The sequence below is a fragment of the Eurosta solidaginis genome, chromosome 3 (assembly GCF_040869045.1).
Source record: "Eurosta solidaginis isolate ZX-2024a chromosome 3, ASM4086904v1, whole genome shotgun sequence".
NCBI lineage: Eukaryota > Metazoa > Arthropoda > Insecta > Diptera > Tephritidae > Eurosta > Eurosta solidaginis.
The window spans coordinates 272,356,634-272,375,444 of NC_090321.1; the positions used below are offsets into that span (position 1 = coordinate 272,356,634).

General features: G+C 35.5%; 1 protein-coding gene across 6 annotated transcripts in view; it reads left to right on the forward strand.

Moving 5' to 3' along the window:
- The window catches only part of Tsp42Eg (Tetraspanin 42Eg), a 73,679-nt gene extending 62,407 nt beyond the window's left edge, over nucleotides 1–11,272 (forward strand). For all 6 annotated transcript variants that reach the window (XM_067776494.1, XM_067776499.1, XM_067776496.1 and 3 more), the window contains exons 3-6: nucleotides 3,781–3,945; nucleotides 4,500–4,676; nucleotides 6,295–6,468; nucleotides 9,273–11,272. In XM_067776494.1, coding sequence (XP_067632595.1) covers nucleotides 3,781–3,945; nucleotides 4,500–4,676; nucleotides 6,295–6,468; nucleotides 9,273–9,353 — 597 coding nt within the window. In that variant the 3' untranslated portion in view covers nucleotides 9,354–11,272. The remainder of the gene's footprint in view (nucleotides 1–3,780; nucleotides 3,946–4,499; nucleotides 4,677–6,294; nucleotides 6,469–9,272) is intronic.
- Nucleotides 11,273–18,811: the final 7,539 nt, after the last annotated feature.

Below are 18,811 nucleotides of genomic sequence, written 5' to 3' on the forward strand. Positions count from 1 at the left end.
TATGTATAATCAGCAAAGACCATCAACATCGACAACACTCACTAAAACCTTTTGTCGCTACAACAACAACAATAACAACATAAAGAGCTGAATAAAATTTTAGATTGTCCCGATTAATCTGAAAGCCTTCACTGTTCAAAGAAAAAAACTTATTCGTACGAAATTGAAAACAGCATCCAACTTTTTTTTTTAATTTGGTTTCAAACTTATAACATTTGTCCGTATGTAGTTGGTTGTATTTAATCAATACATTAAAAAAACAATTCATGAACCGTCAATTTGAGTAGTAGTAAAAATCAGTTAATTACCATAAACGTACATATGAGAATAATTTATTGCAAACTGAAATGAATCGTAACAGTTTTGACGTTTAACTCATAATTTTGCATTGGAGACAATAAAAATTGTCTAACGACTGGGTTTGCGTTCATTCATCTTACCTATTTTGGTATTTCAAGTCAATAAATAAAGTTATTAGCGCAAACGAGTTGCATGTACGTGTATAAGTAAAGCTATCCTAAGTTGGCTAATCCATTTAAGATATGTTAAATACTATTTTGGAAAATCAAGAAAAAATTTATTAATTTTAAATGTAAAATAACTCAATAATATTGGACCACTTGTCTTCCCTTATAGTGGCCGCCGTGGTGTGATGGTAGCGTGCACCGCCTACCACACCGAAGATTGTGGGTTGACACCTCGGGCAAAGCAGACCTGTAAAGTACTGAGTACATACTTGTACTAGTACCAAATAAGTACAAGTACTCAAGTACTTCAAATCTAAGTACAAAGTATAAGGTACTACAGTACTCTTACTTCGAATCCGAAAGTACAAGTAGATATGCTTACGAAATACTTGCAAGTACACGAAAGTACTTTTTCTGATAAAATATGTCAGTTTGATTCATAAATGGAAAATGAAAATATGAGTAAAATTCATATTAGAAAGCAACAAGAAATAAAACAACATATTAAATAAGTATAAATATAGGAAGGGATTTAGGTTAAGAGTTAGGTTTAAGTATAGCTAGCAATTAAATGTACAGCTGGCAACCTATAGAATAGTTCACCCAACTGTTAAGCGGCAACCTGTCGAAAATATAACGAAGCGTCTGATAGAAAAAATCAAGAGCGGCCATCGTTTGAACAGTTGAGTTCAGTTGAATACGAGGAATGTAAATTCGCAGACGTTAATCTGTGAGCGCTAACAAATTAAAACCCTGTAATTTAGCCTAAGTGCGAATGTAACTAAAATACTATTAACATTAATTAAAACTTATAAATAACAAACAAAACCAACCGGGAGCGTTTTATTTACCACATAAATTGTACAACAGCTAACAATATTAAAGTGGTTTTGCATTTTCCTTCATTAGTACTAGCCTTTCAAACGAAAAGTCCGTCATTGATTGCCTTCTAGGACTACAAACAATGCCTGCCAAGGAAAATAAACGCTCTACTGGGTCGGAGGAAGCTAAGGGCGTATTCATTTTGAGTGATAGGTCCTTCATTAGAGGATAACTTTTAAGCATATTGAAATCTGTTGATGTAGCATTAAAATACCCTTAAAACTCTTCTTCAACCATTTTGTCAAAGTTAGGTGAACGTAAGGGTGCTGGTTGATCCGCTTCAAAACCGTTCAATACTTTTCAAAGTACTTCGAAAGTACTTACAAGTACTTTACTTGTACTGCAACAATTCAAGTACAAGTACATTGATACTTATACTTGTACTCATTTTTCGAAGTACTGAGGTACTGATACTTGTACTTGCAAAAACGAGATTAAGTTTTAACTTTACCGAAAAATGGAATTCTCGTGTAATGCAAATACTATGCAGTTGTAAGAATACCGAGTTGGTAGATTTAACACTGGGATACTGGAAGACAGTCCTTCTATAATTATAAAAATGCAAACGGTACGGCTCAAACCTTTATTGCTTACCTGTGGCGAATAAATGATTAGCTAAGCCTTTCTCTGCTTCGACGGGTATGTGTCGCTGATGTGTCTTAATTCGATTGACTATGTTGGTGTCTTCAAAAAGCTTCTACGGCTTATTCGCCATCAAAATTAGTCTAGAGTAGTTCCCACCCTGCCTGAGATATCGTTTAGTTTGGAATGGCACAGAGGAATCCTTCCTTCTGACTAAGCTGGTGGTGTTGCTCTACGTCATTTTGGCCATCCGTAAAAGTTTTGCGTGGAAAACAAGTTCAGACAAAGCGGCATAAAGGCAGCAAATTTTCAAGTATTCTAGAACGTAGTGATTTGTGTCACTTCTTTTCACGGTCTTTTTCCAATATGTAGCAAAAATCTGCACCGTGGTAAATTTACGTGGTCTGAAGTCACATTCCAAAGGTACAATCAAATGGAAAACTTTTTCTGCAACAGGATCAGGGTGCTTCAATGCTGATTTTTCTTAGAGAGCAGTGAGTGTTCCCTCTATAACGTAAGTATTCTCTAGACATGGGCTAACAGGTCACAATTTTCTATGGAACTGAAACCTTTTGTATACCGCCAAATTAGTTGGTGAAATTGGGCGCTATTGGCTAGTATCTCAAGCTCTTCAGAGTCACGTGTGCTTGCGTTATTTGTTTTTTCTTTTAGAAAATACGTGCCGCTTTCTTCTTCAATTTACGGCAGCACTCACACACTCCTATTGTTGCATTCTATCTCAACGCGGTGTGTAGACAGCGTTCATTTTTTCGTACTCCTTACCGTACTATATGCTCCAATTCCAATACTTTTCTTGGTTTCGACTCGAATTGCTCTTAGAGAGATGCAGCGATATAGTGATCCGACTCGGTGTAGGGAACTGGAATCCTGCTTATATCTATAACACTGTAAACGTGCCCTCCATTTTTCGAAGCATGGACAATCTGATTGTATGTAGGAAGGGTTAAGGCAAATGCAACCCTATACACGTTAGGACAGACTGAACGAAACGTTTACGAACTTAACCAACGCCAACTACAAAACGACACGAACAGCTAACGAACGATTCAAAAAGGACAGTTGAATACGGACACCCAATCTCGACGGACGCGCGCGCTACTTTAAAAAGTAGTCGGTAAAACTTTAATGAAAGTTATCAATTTAACTAACTATAACTATATTGAACTTAATAATAATTTATCTAAGCTACGTACTACTATTAATATAAACCATTAAACTATGTACTATTATTAAAATTCTTATGCTACAAAATAAAATGAATTAATAAACTTTAAAATAAAAACACTACATGTATATTTTTTAATTGGGTGATGGCCGAGGATGTAGTTCTATGGATCTTGTTATATTTATACCTGTAGTTTGGTATGAATATGTGCCGCCAAAAGGCGAATTCCATTAGCCTTAATTCATTGTTAAATCTCTGAAATTGCTGTTTTTATATATTAAAAAAATTTCACCCACAATACCAACAACAAAAATTCTGAACTGGGCCAAGGGGAACAAAGCGGAAGATTGCTACGCCAACGAATGTGCATCCACTTATTCTGATAGCTATTATCTGAATGGAACGTTTGGCTGGTTTCATTTTGGACCCCATTTTCTCAGTACAGCGATCCATCAAAAGCAAAATTTATGATTTTAAAAGTATGTATGAAGAAAGAGACCAGGTCGATTTGAGTACTATTTGACTCTTAAAAATTTAAGTATTCAAATTAACTAGAGGAGTATATACTTATACCTAAATACTTAAAAATATTTATTTGTATTAGGAACTATTTGACTTTATTTCACCTAAATATTTCATTATATTTCTACACTTAATTTTCAGATAATTGGCGTAATCATCATTGGAATTGGGATATTCATAATTGTGAAAATTGAATATTTTACCACGGCTGCTGTTGTTATCATCGTTTTAGGAATTGTGGTTTTATTGACAGCTATCTTCGGTTCATTTGGCGCTATAAATGAAAGCAGTAAGATCACAAAAACGGTAATTTTAATATTACTTTAAAGCAAATATGTTTAATGCTTGGTTTTCATTTGGTCAAAATGGCTGACATCAAAAACTACCTCAAACGTACACGATTATCATTTGGTGTCAAATAAATTTCCATCTTGTCATATATATGACTCGAAGTCGATAAAGCTATGCGTTGCAAAATTTTATGCCTAATTTATTTCATACACAAATTTTTTGTCGTTTCATGTGACTCTCCAATGATAAATATCGAAATTTTCTTGTGAATTTTGACGACTCACTTGGAAATTGCCATTTCGGCTTATTTGTCATTTTAATGGAAAATGAAAAATATTAAAATTTTCTTGTCAAATTTAACAATTCACTTGGCAATTACCATTTCAGCTTATTTGTCATTTCAATTGACACATCCCAGTTTTCATTGAATTGACAATGATTGACGTCAAATATGACCTTGTGAAAACCAAGCGTAATACTTACATAAAACTTTTTACATACTCGTGGGTAATTAAATAATTTCTCAATGCCAATATTTCTTTTAAATCTAATTCAAAATACATACATAGTTTGCCATAATTGTGATATTATGGGCGATATTGCAAACTTTAACAATTGGCTTCTTATGGATATTCCAATCGACATTATTGATCAACGTAGATAACAGCTTTGACCAGTTATGGGGTAACCAGCTAGTGCCAATCAAACCGGGCAATGCCAGTGAAATAGCGAGCATTGAACGTTGGGTAAGTTGTAGTTATGAATATCAAAACGTAAATTAACATTTGTTTCTAATTAAAATTATGATTTCATAACTTTTTGTGTGCGAGGACTAACAAAGGTTCGCAGCTTGCAAAATTAAAAATATTAGGAAAATTTAGTTAAGGTCGTAAATACCTCGCCAAGCTTTCAATTTTTATAAAAGATTATGTCAAAGCCAAATTTTGACACCGAAAACGGACGGATGCAACCAGGTCTTAGGTTTTTAAAGATACCATTCCGAATTGACTTTATTCCTAAAGCTTGTATGGGCTAGAACGTTCAATGTGGTCATATTAAATCGTTCCCTAGATGGCCGGCTTGTACTTTAATTTTGCTTGTTACCGGAACGTACCGGAACTATATCTGACAAAGGACCATCAGCACCGATAAAACTCCCCAAAATCTTTAGAGAGTCTTTACCGCTACAAAAACAACAACAAGAAAAGGGAGAGAAATATGATTTTAAAACATAGCTATTTCAAGCTGAACTCGAAAATATGGTAAGGTTTTCTTATATAAGGCAGGGCAGAGGAGGAGGTAAATAAAAGAATAGGGTAATGAGAGGAAAATGCATCGTGAAATAAATACTGTAGCATACAATTAGAGTGAGTAGAGAAGTTCAGAGGGGATAGCTTAGAAAAGGCATTAAAGTCACGAGAAGCTATTGAAAAGAGGGTTGTTTAAAGAAAGGGAGCGGGAACGAAAATACACAATAAAATGCAGGGATGAGGAATAGGAGAAGGGAAAAGATGGCGAATGGGTAATGGATAGCAAAAAATGAGAGGACAGAAGGAAAGACGGAGGACAAGAAGTAGAGGTAGACAAATTGGAAGGGAGAGGGCATGGGAATAGGGAGAAAAGAGTATAGTGAAAGTGGAAAAGATAATGAAAAGAGAAGAGTGAGGGCAAAAAGAAGAATAATTGCGAGGAAAAGGGGGAAACGGAGGAAGAAGCTGGGGACAAAAAATATACTGTAAAGGAATGAATGGAGAAGGAGAGCAAGACAAAGAAGATAAGAAGGGGATTGCAATTGAAGTGAATCAAGGATTAAGAAAGGAGTTGTAAAGTAAGGAATCGGGTTAAATGAAAATAGAGATAAAGTGAAGAGGTGAATAGGAGGAAGCTGAGCAGGAAAATAACAGGCAATATCGGAGCGAAAGCATAAAGGAAGAGATTAGTAGAATCGGAATTAAAATGGAGAATGAGCCCCTAAACTTATACACACTATTGGTGAATTGTTGAAGATGTTCAATATCTTCTTTAATGCGAGGAGAGTCAGAGGGCCATAAACAGCGTCATGCAATAACGGAGGAGGATCTGAGCAAGTGTCACGATTTCTCATCTAGGGAAAAAAATGAAAAAATTTAAATATGTTTGCAAGAAATTGTATCGAACTTTTGTTAGTACACGCTGCGCTCCATAAAATAAATTCATACGCATTTGTAACTTATTACGCATGCGCACATCCCTCATTTACAAAATTGCTCATTAACGCACCAAAACAATATGATTTATGTATATGTACATACAAATATTTTTAATAGACCATAATTTATTGTCTTTTATTTCCTACGCTTACTACAAATTTTATGCTATGTTTAGCTCGATTGTTGCGGCAATGTTGGACCAAGCGATTACATGCTCCCGCCCTATAGCTGCTACAGCAGCAGCAATGACAAACTCAATCTTGAAGGTTGCCGACAAAAATTCCTCAATTATATTTATGATCGTTGGCAAGCATTTAATTTCTTTTCGATTGGTGTGGTTTTGGTTGAGGTGAGTCATAAATAATCGATTTTTTATAAGGTGGATATATCGGAAACCGGACACTTTCTTTTTTTTTGTTTGAACTCTTCTAGGTTATATTCTATTATCTAGTGATATAAAAAAAAAGCTCAAATTACAAATGCTGTTGACTAGCTCTGTAATCAGTAAAATCAGTCATTTTAAATAAAAGGTCTCCATACTTTAATATTAACAAGTAAAGGTGTCTAAGTTCGGGCGTAACCGAACATTATATACTCACCGTAAGTTTCAATTGTACAGTTCATTTCAGATATATAACTATTTCGAATTTTGGGTCAAGGGATATATTTTTTTTGAGGTTCTAGAAATTTTGTGTAATGCTTGATCGGAATGGGGGCGTGACACCACCCATTAAACAAATTTTCTCCCAACCTCCTTTTAAAGTAAAACTTGGTAAGAGAAATACAAAACTATTTTTCGGTAATATATATCTTATTATTCTGATCTACGACCCTTATAAACATCCTTTGTACATAAAAGTGGGCGTGGTGCTTAACCCATCTCGTCCATTTTTATTTGAAAAATTTCCAGCTATAAGAAAAATATGTGCACCCAATATTATAACGATCCGTTAGTTTTTCTTCGAGTCAAAAAGAGGACGTACCACCCCCAATTTCAAAAATTTTAATATTTTGCCTTTTTTCGTCATAAATCCACTTGAGAAATGAAACATCCCCTTTTTTGCAAAGATATAGCTTATTTAATTTATCCACGACCCTTTGAAATTTTTTTTTATATAAAAGTGGGCGTTGTTCTTAACCGATTCCCTTAAATTTTCTTCGAAACATTCTTCAGAGTAAAGGCAATCTTTCTGTCGAATTTTGTTTTCATAGGTTTAACAGTTCAACAGCTAATTCCATTTTACAAAAGGGTTTCAAATTTTTGTCAAGAGTCTCAATATTAGTCTCCACATCAATTTTCAACATTCTATGTGTATTATTTACAAATAACCAGGTTTTTTGTGTGTTTCCAAAATGTTATATATATATGTGAAAAGTGGGCGCGGTTATAATCCGATTTCACTTATTTTAAAGAGTGATGGGAATGGGTGCCGAGGAACCTATGTACCGAATTTCAATAAGATATCTCAATATTTACTCAAGTTAGCATGTGAAAAGATAGACAGACGGACAGTTGGACGGGTGGACATGGCTAATTCAATTCCTTTCTTCATCCTGAGCATTTTGATATATGGAAGTCTATATTTATTTCGATTCGTTTATGCCGTTAAGATCAATCATTATGTTACCAAAGTTAAAATACTTTGTGGGCAAAGCACGCTGAGTATAAAAGTAGGAGTGGCATTCAGGCATTTTCGCTCATTTTCAGAGCAAACAGTTGTAGCTGTGATTTATTTTCGGATACTGGAATTGTGTAATCATTTATACTAATCGGACACTTTGTCCGGATTCTGGAAAACACTTTTATTTTCATTCCAGTATCCGGACAGAACATTTTTAGTGATTTTATACCATTGTAACGCCATTTTATCAATTATTTGTAGAATAACAATCATTTGAATCATATTTGTAATCAAATTATGAACAAAAACTTACCTAAACCAATTGAAGTACAACTAGGAAAAAAATGACTTAACACACCACTTTATACTATGTTCAAACAGAAAAATAAATTGACGCAATTTCGATTTAAATTGAGTGGTGTTCATACAACTCAATTTAGCTTACACAATAGCAATTTGATAGCTGGTTGGTTCCTCTCTACAGCAACAACATACCTTTGTTCAGACTGTCAAAATTTGCGTGTTAGTATTAGGCGAATGGAATGGAATGAAAACATAAAAAAATAAATAAATGTAAGGCGCGATAACCTCCGAAGAGATCTAAGGCCGAGCTTCTCTTCCAATTTGCGTCGTGCTCCTCTTGATTTTTCCCTACAAATTGGCCGGACGGGACCTACATGTTTTATGCCGACTCCGAACGGCATCTGCAAGGCAGATGAGTTTTCACTGAGAGCTTTTCATGGCAGAAATACAATCGGAGCGCTTGCCAGACACTGCCGAGGGGCGACCCCGCTTAGAAAAATTTTCTTCTAATTGAAAAATCTTATTTCTAAAATTTTGATGTTGCTTTGCCCGGGAGTTGAACCCAGGGCATACGGTGTGATAGGCGGAGCACGCTACCATCACACCACGGTGGCCGCCAAATGAAAACATAAGGCTTTGAAATTTTTGTGTGTAGTAAGAAAATGTATTCAATGTTTTGGTTTTCACTTTGAGTTTGCCATCTTCTTTTGGCAATCCCTACTCCAGTGAAATGGAAAAAATAAAATTAGCCGATGAGATGAGCCAACCATATAGTTGAACCATGCGTAACTGACGTTTCAATCTACTCAATAAACACATTTTGCAAGGTTGCATTTGCAGTTTGAAACAATTTAATACGCAACTTTTTTTTAAATTGGCAATTTATTATTACAATTTATTATATGATAAATTGCATAATAAATTGCCCAAATGGTATAAATTGCCAATTTGGGGTGTGTTTGTACATAGTATAACACAAGCAAACTAAAAGTGAATAAAAACGAAGTTTCTTTTGAAATCAAAGCAAAACGAAATTGGCGAACCCGAATTTTTTAAATTCTGAAATTATTCAATTGTTTGTCCATTACAAACGATTAAAGTGAGAAGTGTCCGGTTTATGGGTTGTGTCCGGCTACTGAAGTGTCTATCCTATTTAAATAGTTTATCAAATAGTGATTATAATTGTCAACTAATAAAATTTATAACAATTTTTTTATATAATTTATAGTTGATTTGTGCTGCATTCGCATGGGTTTTGGCTAGCAGTATCGTGAATCGTTGGCGCCGTTCGAAATATTATCCCAAATAAGTTGATTTCCATGATAAGTCAAGAATTTTTAATGCGCATAAAGGCCAAAGAATTTCTGTAACTGTAAATAAAAACATATTAACGTATGTTTGTAAACAAAATTTACAAAATTATATCTTTAAAAAATTAGGTGTTTTTTTTTTGAAAATGGTATGACTGGTTTACTCACACAACACCAAAAAATGGTTCATAAAGCTTTTTAAAATGACGCTTCCATACGAACTCCTAATTATATGTACTTTATAAACCATTTTTTATTTTTTATGAATAAGTCTTTAAAGATTTATCTTTCAAAAACAGTAAAATTATGAAATAAGTGTGGTTATATTATTTAAAAAAAATCATTTCAAATATTTGTTCTTTAAATGAAATGGGGAAAAAATATTCTACTAGTCTACCTCAATATGCTCATAAATTATTTAAATATTCAGCTTGGCTGGAAAATATAAAAAAAAATTACATAAGGGTACACCATGATATAATAAACCAGACAGGTGAAATCAATATTACAAAACGGAGGCACATTTGACAATACTCACCCTTATAAATTTAAATTTTGGTTCTTGACTTATCTGCAGCATTGATATTTTCGGTATCATAAAAAAATACAACATTAATGCCCTCCTGAAATATGAAGTATCGTGCAGCAAAATAACGCCTGCGGCCTATATTCCTTTTGTGGGATGGTTTATTTTCTTTACCTGATAAAAAATGGAGAAGTTTTAGTCAACGTAACTGAATGGTTGTATCTTCAGAGTATAACATTGTCCACAACTACGAAACATGGGGACATACTGCTGACGTCAATGAGAAGTTTCAAAATCTGGAACATAATAATGAAGTTGCGGTTGAGTATCGGCTTTATTGCTTATAATACGAAAACTAGGGATCGACGGTATATGGTCACATTTATCTACATATGTAAACCAAGCGTTAACAATTGAAAGAGGTGGCTGGTATAAAATATATAGCGACGATACTTCAAAAATCAGAGCTTATAGATTTAAACAGCTCTTGCTAACCCAAGAAAGGTTAAGACAAACATGAAATACTCTTAACCATATGATCCAATCCGAAAAACATTGTTCTGACTTTCTCTACTTATCCACCTGACTCTCCTCTGTATAACCCTCTTCTAACTCTCTTTTTTTCTCTCCTCTCTGTATTTTCTAGTTTACCTTAATCGGCTCTTTCAATTTCCCTATCCTTTTCATTCTTCCGTAAATCTTCCAGCGTTTCCTAATGTGTCTTCTTGCTCTTTCTCTTCTCCAAGTCTAACTCTCACTTTTGCTCTTAATCTTATACATATGTTATTCTTACTCTTGCTATAAACCTATTTTTACTACTCGTCTCAAACCATTACTCTTATTCTTACTTTTACTTTAATGCCGTTTGTTCTCTTTACTTCTTCCAACTTGCTCTACTTTTCTTTCACATTTCCTCTGTTTTCTCTTCTATTTTCTTACATGTCTCCGTTTTCAATGTGTAGATATATCTAGTTTGGCTTTTCCGCACATTATGCTAAAAAGTACCAACAATTTCCCTTAAACTCCCTACTTCACCTGTCTGGCTTTATTGCGTCATGGGATGCACATCTCAAGTGCAAATTTCGAACAATATTTTTTTCTTAAGCTCGAAACAATAAAGCGGTGGTGCCAAAATTTGCGGTTCCATGAATAATAAATTTGAAAATTTCTAATAAATAAGTATGAAAAAATAATTGTATTTTTTTGAAGATACTTTTGTGCTATAATATTGTTAACATTAGATTTAGTTGTTAATAAATGTATTTAATTAAAACTATGCATGCCAAATAACATTTTTAATCAATTAAGTTGTCATATTCAAGTTTACAATTCATGTAATTACACAAAAAATCATATGAGAATAAAAATATATGTTAATTAGATAGTAACAAACCAGGGTTTCATCGTGGAGGAAACCATTTTTGAACGCATAGGAGACCTAGTGAAATGCCTAGTTTTATTTGAAATTTTAAGGCCCAGTTTTTCCGTACAAGTGCAACTCAATTTGTCAGTTAAACTACGCTTAAACTTATTCTGCAGTTTTTCAGTCTATTTTAACTGAAGTTTAAGCTGAGCTAAATCGGCCGATCTGGCAGGGTTAAACTCTAGTTAACCTATCGGTGATTTGCGTTCGTTCGAAATGGCGTCGAATATATCCAACAAGCATTTGAGCTTGAGTACCATTAGAGCACATGTTGATAACTAGCATACCTCTAAAATCTCAAGAGTTGTTACGAAACAGTGGCTCAACTTGAGAATCATAGTGTACTCAGCAAAAGAGGGAATTTTTTGTAAAACGAAAAATGCTATTACTTAAGTTAAAAATTGATAGTTCACAACTTGTGGTTCTTTGACTGGATTGTAAGATTCCAACACTAGAGTATTTTCACGAAAATAAAATATGTATATATGATTTATTTTTTATAAGTTACGCTTCATTACTGCTATCAATCGGGTGTTTATTTCTCACAATAGATAGATGTTTGCTTTGGTGGTACCACCTTGGAGATATTTTTTCAACCTCACCTGAAATCGATATCCAATATAGGATATCAACTGGAGAAACGTGTTGAATATTCACTTGAGAACTGTACATTGCTCAAAATCTCCCAAAGATTGGATAATAATTTGAAAATGCTAATGATGTTGGAGATCAACTCGAGAACTATAAATTTTACAAATTATCTCAAAGGTTGGATAGTTATTGGAGAATTAAGTTGGATATCACCTCCGAAAATCGCTGGAGAAATATCTTTTAAATGTTTATTGAGTAAGCAAAAGCCAGCTGTTGCCGTATCTACAAATTATCTAGATAATGAAAAGAGCAATGTTGCCGTACAAAAAAGCGTACTCCAAAGGCGACTTTAAACTGTGACTGAAAACTGCTCAGTAGATTAACTGGAGTTTAAATTTGACTAGAGTTTAAGCAAACTTAGTTTAAGCTTAGCTTAACCAACTAATGAAAAACCGGGCCTCTTAAATACAAATGTAGAGGTGGCTTGCCACCTTTCGCTATTAGAATTGTGAAATATCTTTTAAGATTATATAACAGCTACTATAAGCTGCCATCATATATCTGATGTTGTTATGGCCAATGCTTCTTCCCCATATAGTAGGACAGGTAGCATAAGTGACTGGTAGATCATGCATGATCTTCGTACGCCGAGGACTTTCAACTGCCTATTCAGTCCAAAGTAGCATTTGTTGTCAAGTGTGATTTTTCGCAGGATTTCAAAGCTGATGTTGTTGTTTGTGTAAATTCTGGTTCCCAAATAAACGAAGTCTTGGACTATTTCGAAACTATAGCTGTCAATAGTGGTGTGGTTGCCAAGGCTCAAATGCGCTGACTCTGTTGATGACTGCAAGTACTTCGTTTTGTCCTCATTCACCATCATAGCCATAGTTTGCGCTTCTTTTTCCAGTTTGGAGTAAGCGGAACATAACGCGAGTGGTGTTCAGGCCGATGACATCAACGTCATTAGCATACGCTAGTAAAATTGCATGCTCTTATAGAATATTATTCCTGAGCGGCCAAGTTCTGCAGCTGAAATCTGGTCACCCTATATGAAACCTCGTTTAGATTCGAGCGGCTCGGAGAGATCCATCCCAATTCTGAATTAGCTGATAGTGTTGCACAACGTCATTTTGCACATCCAAATTTTGCACTGTGCTAATTAGATGGCCTCTGCAGCAATTGTCACAATTTTTAAGCAATTAAGCAAGGAATGTCTATCGCAAAATAAATTAGAGCGAAACCATATTCATTGTACGAGGCATATTCTTTTGTTTTCGTACATATCGCTTATTTGCTGCAACGTCGTCATAACTCAAAAACATGACTTTTGAGTTAATAACATATAAACGTACCCAATAACATGATCTATGTTGGATTAAAATACCGTCGTGATCGGTTAAAAATTTAGCACGTGTTATAAAAAGGAAAATATGCCTTTATATGCGCAACATATGGCAGTTAAAATCTTTGAATGGCTCTCCTGGAAAATTGTGTTTTTTGAGTTATGACGACGTTGCAGCAAATGAGCGATATGTACTTTTTCATTTCAGAAGAAGATTTTTGTTGTAGGTAAACGTAGAGTGATTTTATTTCTTTAAACAAGTAGGTAATTCAAGGTGTTTAAGGTAGCTACATTTTGCAACAAGGCAGCCCTGCATATGCAAGTGTTGATTTGGTTCAATTTCACCGCCCTGGTCAGTCTTACCTCACGCGCTAACTTTGCAAATTTTACCTTATTAGGCGATTTTGATACTAATATCAGTATCTATTCCTGAAAGCGCTTCGTGTATGCTCTTTAAAAGCTTTCAAAAAACAAACGGATATGGGCGACAAGGCTGCCGAAATAATTTCTTTGATGTGCTCATGCCAAATCAATCGCTGAGTGATGCTGGTATTGATGGTGTTGACGTGTATAGTTTATAAGCGTTAATGGATTTGTTGCCATCAAATATATATATGTAAGAGAAGAATAATGACCGTCTAAAAATATGAGCAATTCAATGATAAGTCGTTTATATACAGATAAAATTTTTGAGATTTAAACGCTTTTTGTCTTTAGATTTGATATAATATATATAATATATATATGATGATGATAAAGAGAATAGTTATAATACTTTAAGTGTGCCCCCTTGTAAACTGAAATACCTGTAAGCCAAAGAAAGTCATAATGACAGGCCATAATACTTCATTAAGCATCACAATATTTTCCTTTATTGTACGTTAATATGGATTCGTAAAATCCTGTAGGTTAGGTTAGGTTAAAGTGGCTGAGGGACACTCTTAGGCCGGCTGGCTCATTGTGATACCACCGTGTGGGATATACCTCTTCCTCCTTTAGATGTGTAAGGCTTTGAACCAATTTGTCCTTCTTATATAGCGTAGAATATTTTCGATTTCCACAGAGTAAAGTTCTGCTAAGCAGTCGATGAAATACTTATTCAGACATTCCATACGTATACTGGCCAGAGCAGGGCATCCCGGGTACACCGCTGTGAACTGAGACTAATACAACAGCTGTCTCGCACCACGATCATGTTCGTTTAGGGTATGTCTGCATTATATTGCTAATATCTATGAAGTGTTTTTGCCTTGGAGGGCTTTTATTGCCGCTTGGCTGACAGAGTAAATTGCCACTGATGTGAGATTCTCAGATAGCAGCCAATGGGTGGCCTCCATTATTGCAGTTAATTCAGCCTGAAAGACGCTACAGTGGCTTGGTACCCATATGCTAAGGAAACTTGAAAGATTCTATGAATAGATCTCACTAAGCACGCAAAATCCTTTAACTAACCAGTACTTGACTTTTCGAAAGGTTCTAGGCAAATTAATCAGGCCACACTTTTATAATCCTCGAAGTACATATATGAGAACTCTTGAACTCCTTTGCCCATCAAAAAGGTTAAAGTAATTGCTGTCAGGAATGAACACTTTTGAATTTTGGTCTAAAATAAAGGAAAATTTTGTTACGAGACACGGAAATGCATTAGAAGTTTGCTTGATCTGCTGGTATTAAAACTTGCCATAGCGACATACACAACGAGTCTGTCAATTCCTTTGAATTTCGCAATCGCATCTCTGTCACTAATTAATTATAGATAAGAAGCTTGATCTGCCCGAGAAACGAGCTCCTAAACAATATCGACCTTTATAATATTGTAGGGAAAGATGGCTTTTTCTAAAGACTTGGTGTTGTTTTTCACAGGCATTAAACGTTGGAAATTTAGTGTGCTAGGCGAACACGTCACCGACGCACCATGGTATGACTTATCTTATTGGTCAAGATTGGGCGTTAATATGCACAACATATCATATGCACTACGTGCATACAAGTACAAGTCTAGTCTAACCACTTCCTCTTTCAATTCAATAGACCAACATAAAACATTAATTCTACTTTGGTTATACTCTGTTCACAGGGCTACATTTGAATGGAAATGCCCATATGTAAATTTCTTTGTATAGTTAGTGGGCGACTAAGTGAAAATAGTAATTTGCGTGATCATTATGAAGATTATGAATTTTGTTCGTAAGTATTATTTTTCAAAGAAAGTTTTTTTTATAAAAATCTAGTAAGTGCAACCAATTAGGTGAACTTTTGATAGCTTGAAAGTCTAAATGTATGTATCTATAGTCGTATAACTACTTAAATACGTGATCATCGTCTTTCTTTATTTAATTTAAGTTAAAATTAAATTTGCTGACATAGTGGGTAGTGACATAGTGAGTAGTGTGCTTGCCTCTCATACCGAAGTCCACAGACTAATCCCGGAGGAGACGAAATCATAAATTCTACAGAAAAGTGTTCGGAAATCGGGGTTTTACCATGGAAGTGTTCGTAAAATTCTCCAAGTGTGTTTCTGCGGCAATTGGTTTCCCTGTAACAGTTTTTCTGCTTTAGTAGAAGACATTTATACTACCCACGTTTCCAACGATTTGTACGAAAAATTAAAGGAGGCCAACTCTTGGTATCAATTTGGCAGTAGTTTTTTTTAGCACTGAAAAATTATCAGCTTCCACAACATAAATACGCTATACCCTATATCGGTACTAGATATGTATTTCTTCTAATCTATATCCAGGCTACAGTCGTTGCACAGGCCTGAGGGACCTAACTTGAACTGAACAGCGGGTTCGTGTTTCCATTATGTTAACAGGATTTTTGTACCTCGACTGCTGTTTTAAAACAAATCTGTCTTCTTAGTAAATGCCAAGCTAGTTTTTAACGATCTATGGAGATATATTTGATCTAATTGAGCCACACCTAGTAACTGCGGTCACTAACCTCGCAAGTGCAGGCCACTAACACATAACGTGTACAGCCGTTGTCGTTGTTGTTGTTGTAGCATAAATACGCATCTCGAAGGCTTTGGGAAGTTTAATCGATGTTGATGGCCCTTTGCCGGATATACATACATAGATTCGGCACGTTTCGATAACATTTAGGTACAAACCCGACCATCTCAGGAAATATTCAGTATGACCACATTGAATTTTGTAGATCACCTCTCCGCCCACCCCCTAGTTCCATGAGGAACTTGGGGTCACGAGAGCCTCGGCCTCAAGCAACAAGATTAGCTACGGGTAGGTGAGGTTTACAATTGGGTTGGAGAAGTTATAAATTGCGCTGGCAACGCCTTGAATGGGTTGCGCTACACAGCCCCGAGAATCATTTCGGGAATTTAGTCTCCTCTTACGACAGGCAGACCTGCCGCAGGTATATTCTAAGTGTCCTAACCTGCTGGAGGTGCAAAACCATTTCTTCTAGATATCCTGCATCTAATTTATCGAAAAAAGTGGATATTGAAGGTCGAAAAGACGTATTTACTGTTGACCGATATAACTTTAAGACTGCCTCCGTCTCTATCTCGGCTCTCAACATACCTGTCCTGATGAAAAGCTCAAAATTAGAAGATTATGGCCAACCCCCCTTGGATTGCTCGAAAAAAAAATCCCCCCAAATTTTTCTGCTGAACGTTATGCCATCGGTATAATAGTCGTGTTTTTTTACACGCGTATATGTTTCGTTTGCGCGTGAAAAAAATGCTTAGCCTCGCTTAGATAATGCTTAGGAGACCTATGTATCTAGCGGCAGTGGTTAAACAACTGGCTACAGCTACAGGGTGTACCTACCGAAAAGCGGAGACACAACCCTCTGTTGTATTTCTGTGTATAACAGATAGCTGAATCAGATGTGATAGATAGTGGACGCGCTTAGAATACACAGAATTAGTGCAGAGGGTGAAACATAGACACATATTTCAGTTACATCTGAGTATAATGCGTATTGAAATTTAGTAGCACACATTTTATGCGCAGCAATTTCAGAGGTGTATTTAAAGTTTGTTGCTTAGCAGTCCATATAAAGTTTAAGCGTAAACGTATATAGACGTGAAAAAAAAAACACAGCTAATGATGAGTTGTATGAGATTTACGCAGGTATGTACCAGTGAGCTGCAATTATTCATCTTTTAAGGTTATTAGTGTACTAACCAAAAACTGAGTATTAGTGCGTATGCAAACAAAGAATATGAAGCACTTATATACACTAACACACATTTACATAGACATGCTTCGTAAAATGAATAACCGCTCATAAGCCACAAAGCAGTTCAGTACTTAATTGACTTATTGAGCAAGAAAGTCAACTGTGTTATACGAAAACACTACTTGGAATAAGTAAGACTAATAGTGCAATAGCCGCGTTTTTTTAAACGCGTATACGTTTCGTTTGCGTGTGAAAAAAAGGGCCTATCCTCGCTTAGATAATGCTTAGGAGACCCATCTAGCGGCTGTGGTTAAACAACTAGCTACAGCAACAGGGTGTACCGAAAAGCGGAGACACAACGCTCTGATGGCCATAGGGTATAACATATAGCTGAATCTGTTGCGATGAATTGTGGACACACATAGAATACATAGAATAGTGTAGAGGGTGAAACAAAGACACATATTTCAGTTACGTCTGAGTATAATGCGTATTGAAATTTAGTAGGCCAAAATTTATGCGTAGCAATTTCAGAGGTGTATTTAAAGTTTGTCGCTTAGCAGTCCATATAAAGTTTAAGCGTAAACGGATATACGCGTGTTAAAAAACACGGCTATTAACATGAATAAAGTCATATCAGTCTTCTGACGCTAGCAACACAATGATGTACACGAAACTAAACTGAATACAACGCCAAAGTAAAACCGATGATAAACGAAGTATACAGTGCATTACACACGAAATGAAAGTGCTACTGAGTTAAAGCGACTATAGCTGTGTTTTTTTTTCACGTCTATATACGTTTACGCTTAAACTTTATAGCGAAAAACTTTAAATACACCTCCGAAATTGCTACGCATAAAATTAGTACTACTAAATTTCAATACGCATTATACTCAGATGTAACTGAAATATATGTCCATGTTTCACCGTCTGCACTAATTCCATGTATTCTATGCGCGTCCACTGTCTAGCACAACTGATTCAGCTATATGTTATACACAGAAATACAACAGAGGGTTGTGTCTCCGCTTTTCGGTACACCTTGTAGCTGTAGCTAGTTGTTTAACCACTGCCGCTAGATGGGTCTCCTAAGCATTATCTAAGCGAGGATAGGCGTTTTCTTTCACGCACAAACGAAACGTATACGCGTGTAAAAAAACACGGCTTATGACATCAGTTTATACTCAACACTGTCAGATATGTATGAGACATATGTGTTACGGGGCACTCGTATGTATTTTCTATTTTATGTGCTAAACACACATAGTAGCCGTGTTTTTTTTACACGCGTATACGTTTCGTTTGCACGTGAAAAAAACGCCTATCTTCCCTTAAATAATGCTTAGGAGACCCATCTAGCGACAGTGGTTAAATAACTACAGCTACATCACAAGGTGTACCGAAAAGCGCATACACAACCCTCTGA